The sequence below is a fragment of the Plasmopara halstedii genome (genome assembly GCF_900000015.1).
Source record: "Plasmopara halstedii genome assembly, contig: Scaffold_3060, whole genome shotgun sequence".
Taxonomy (NCBI): domain Eukaryota; phylum Oomycota; class Peronosporomycetes; order Peronosporales; family Peronosporaceae; genus Plasmopara; species Plasmopara halstedii.
In genome coordinates, this window is record NW_020189964.1 from 804,064 (window position 1) to 806,942 (window position 2,879).

General features: G+C 45.5%; 1 protein-coding gene across 1 annotated transcript; it reads left to right on the top strand.

Annotated features, from left to right (window-relative positions):
• Positions 1-536: 536 nt before the first annotated feature.
• Positions 537-946, top strand: PHALS_06679 (uncharacterized protein; the record flags this gene model as incomplete). Its single annotated transcript, XM_024720010.1, has 3 exons — positions 537-564; positions 631-770; positions 839-946. 3 exons carry the CDS (start codon positions 537-539, stop codon positions 944-946), a joined length of 276 nt encoding a protein of 91 aa, XP_024585252.1.
• Positions 947-2,879: the final 1,933 nt, after the last annotated feature.

A 2,879-nucleotide genomic window follows, 5' to 3' on the forward strand; every position in this document is an offset into this window, starting at 1 on the left:
ATGCCTCCTGTTCGTCCGGAATGGTCAGTGCGAAAGTGTGTTGTGTATGACATATGGGGTGTCATGTGCGCAGTGACACTGCATTTCATTTGGTCGGATCGCAACCGATGCCACTTTGAAGGCCGTCTCCCTACACCAGTCTCTCAAGCAATTGAAAACGTTTTTAATTGTACGCAATGTGTTGTGTAGAAATTAACGAATGAAAATATAAAGAGGCAAAGCGAGAGGATGGCGTCGTTGAAGACTGAAGTAGCAAGAACGGCTTTCAGAGCCAAGCGCGAGTTACCATCTGCGGGAAATTTGGACATACGGTTGAGCGGTGCTGGACCAAGCGGATGGGAGACAACGTAGGAAGGCGACGCGGCGGGAGAGCTCGTGGGCGCGAAAGGGAAACGTACGATAACGGCAACGACAATGATCGAGTAGCGTATGCTGTTTTGCTCGATAGTGAGCTTTTGACAACCAAGGGCGTTGGAATTTAGGTAATCGGCAGCAGTGCGACTCATCACATGTGGTACGACATAGTCCAGCTCACTATGATGAACAAGCATGATGAAGAGAGGCGTGCTTAAGGATGCAAGATAGCGTACAAAGTCCAACAAATCACGTGTGTCGTGGCGGCTTTAGAAGGGCAAGATCCCTCGAAACAAAATCCAGCCAATCAAGATAAGCGCCATTACGACCCGTTGGAGCTACTCGATATTGACTCTTGTGGTCTCATGGAACTTGACTCGCTGGGTGATAGCAAGTATCTCATGCCGATCTCGGATGTATGAAAGGTATATGAGCCAGGTCATAAAGTGGAGTATGTATCAAGAAATACATCATGGCAATACAGACGCAGTTTGGCACATTGGTCAAGTTTGGTCGGCATGGAACTTCGTTTGAGATAATTATCGGGTTTCAGCTAAGTGCGGATTCTTTGATGTCGAGCGCAACGACTTAAGTAAAGGCCAGTAAGAAGAGTCAAAGGCGTACCGAGTCTTTGACATGGAGGCAGGGCAAGTTGCATTTACTCGCGACGTCACATGTGATGAGTCGACGTTTGATGTTTGCCGTCGCTTCCACGACAGATTATTGGTAATACTGTGCTGGCCTTCAATATCAGCGGTTGACATCACACAGGATACAAGCAAATAGGTAAACGCAAAAGTCGCTAAGCGCATTACGTACAATGCGCAACGACGATGTCCAAGAAAACCTCCCTGAGAGGAAACAAAAGCATAAATATTGAGCTTCAGCACAGAGCTCAGCATGGTCAGAATTTTGCACTAATCCAGCTCGAGAAGGTGACAGCCAAGTCTGACGGCGCACTCTCGATCTTTACTTTCTATGACTTTAACGGCAAGATTACACCACAGTGTAATTCTCATGATGCGTGTAACGTGGCGAATCTAATTGGACTCTACCACTAAGGTGTTTATGATTATAAAGCCCTATGCATATTTAAACTTTCTCTTATATCGCGGACGCCCTCCATGAATTATCACTGCTTTCATTACCCCACGGGGCAACCGGTCGAGTGGATTTCGGCGCACTACATGCGAATTCTCGTTGAAAACCTGCTACTTTGGCTCCTGTGATCGGACCTTAATTTGTTCTGCATACCGCAGTGGAGTGGAGCACAGTGGCATTGTACGACTTCGAGTTGCTACAGAAGCTTACAGTCTCTATCTGGACATCAAGTTGGGCTTAGATTCGAGTTGCCGACAAAGTATTCGTGACGATGGTAGAAGTTGACTCTTGACAAGCCTATGCAAAGCTCCCTGCCGACCACCACATAAAACAGCAACATCAGCGTTCACACAGTGAACACGAACGGCATCAAGAAGAATAGTCATCGAGTAAATGCTTTACATATAATTTATGGCTGTGTGGTCAAGAAGCCAATTTTGCTGACAGAACAAACTCTCGAACTTATAGGTTCCCCTTTACGCAACCTTTAAAAAGACATGCTCTCTGTGAGATCTGGTCTCTGCTTAGAAGGTACTGGCTTGAATACGGTGATTCAACATCCCCGGCTGTCTGTTTTTGGTGCCTTATTGTCGTGTGATTGATAGTTGAGTCTGTTACCGTCTGTGTTTACAACCTATGCTCCGACTATGAAGGATGCTTGTATGAAGCGCAACTGGTTGCTGCTCGATATCGACAGCAGACAGCGTAACCCATTTATCATTTAATTATACCTTGCGCAAGCACAAAGCGACGATCACGCGATCGAGATAGTTTAACGAAGACACCACATTAACATTTCAGGCTAACGACTGTTTCGTCGGTTCGCTGGACTCAACTTTAAGATGTCTCTTGATCGAGGAAGTCATAATATCGAGTGGAAGTGCTTCATAAAACCGAACAAAGGTTTTCTCCGCATCCTGGAGCATTATGTATAAATTATTATCGGGACTTTCTGACTCGGGCTAAAACTACATGGACCATGAAGGGAAAGCGTGATTTGCCTGTTTGTTTCATGTGTCTTTGAGTGTTATTATCGCCCCTATAGCTCAGTGGTTGAGCACCCGCTTAGTAAGCGGAAGGTCGGTAGTTCAATCCTGTCTGGGGGCAAAGTCCACTTAGCCATGACGTGATGAGCTGTACTTCGTGGCAATCGTAATACATGCGCTTCAATGGAAGCTTTGCTCATTACATTGTCTATTCGCCAATTCGCTTCTGGGAAATAGCCATCCCTCTCATAGAGAATATAAGGATTACAAATTTATGTAATCTCCCTCAAAACGCCTATCAGCTATCCACGAAGTGATGTAAATGTCAGACGCGAGCGTATGAGATGGTGTTTGTCTTTCAATATATTTACTCTGTTGCCGGAGCTAAAACCTGCAATGAGGTTTCCAACATGAATAAATTATTATCGGGACTTTGTG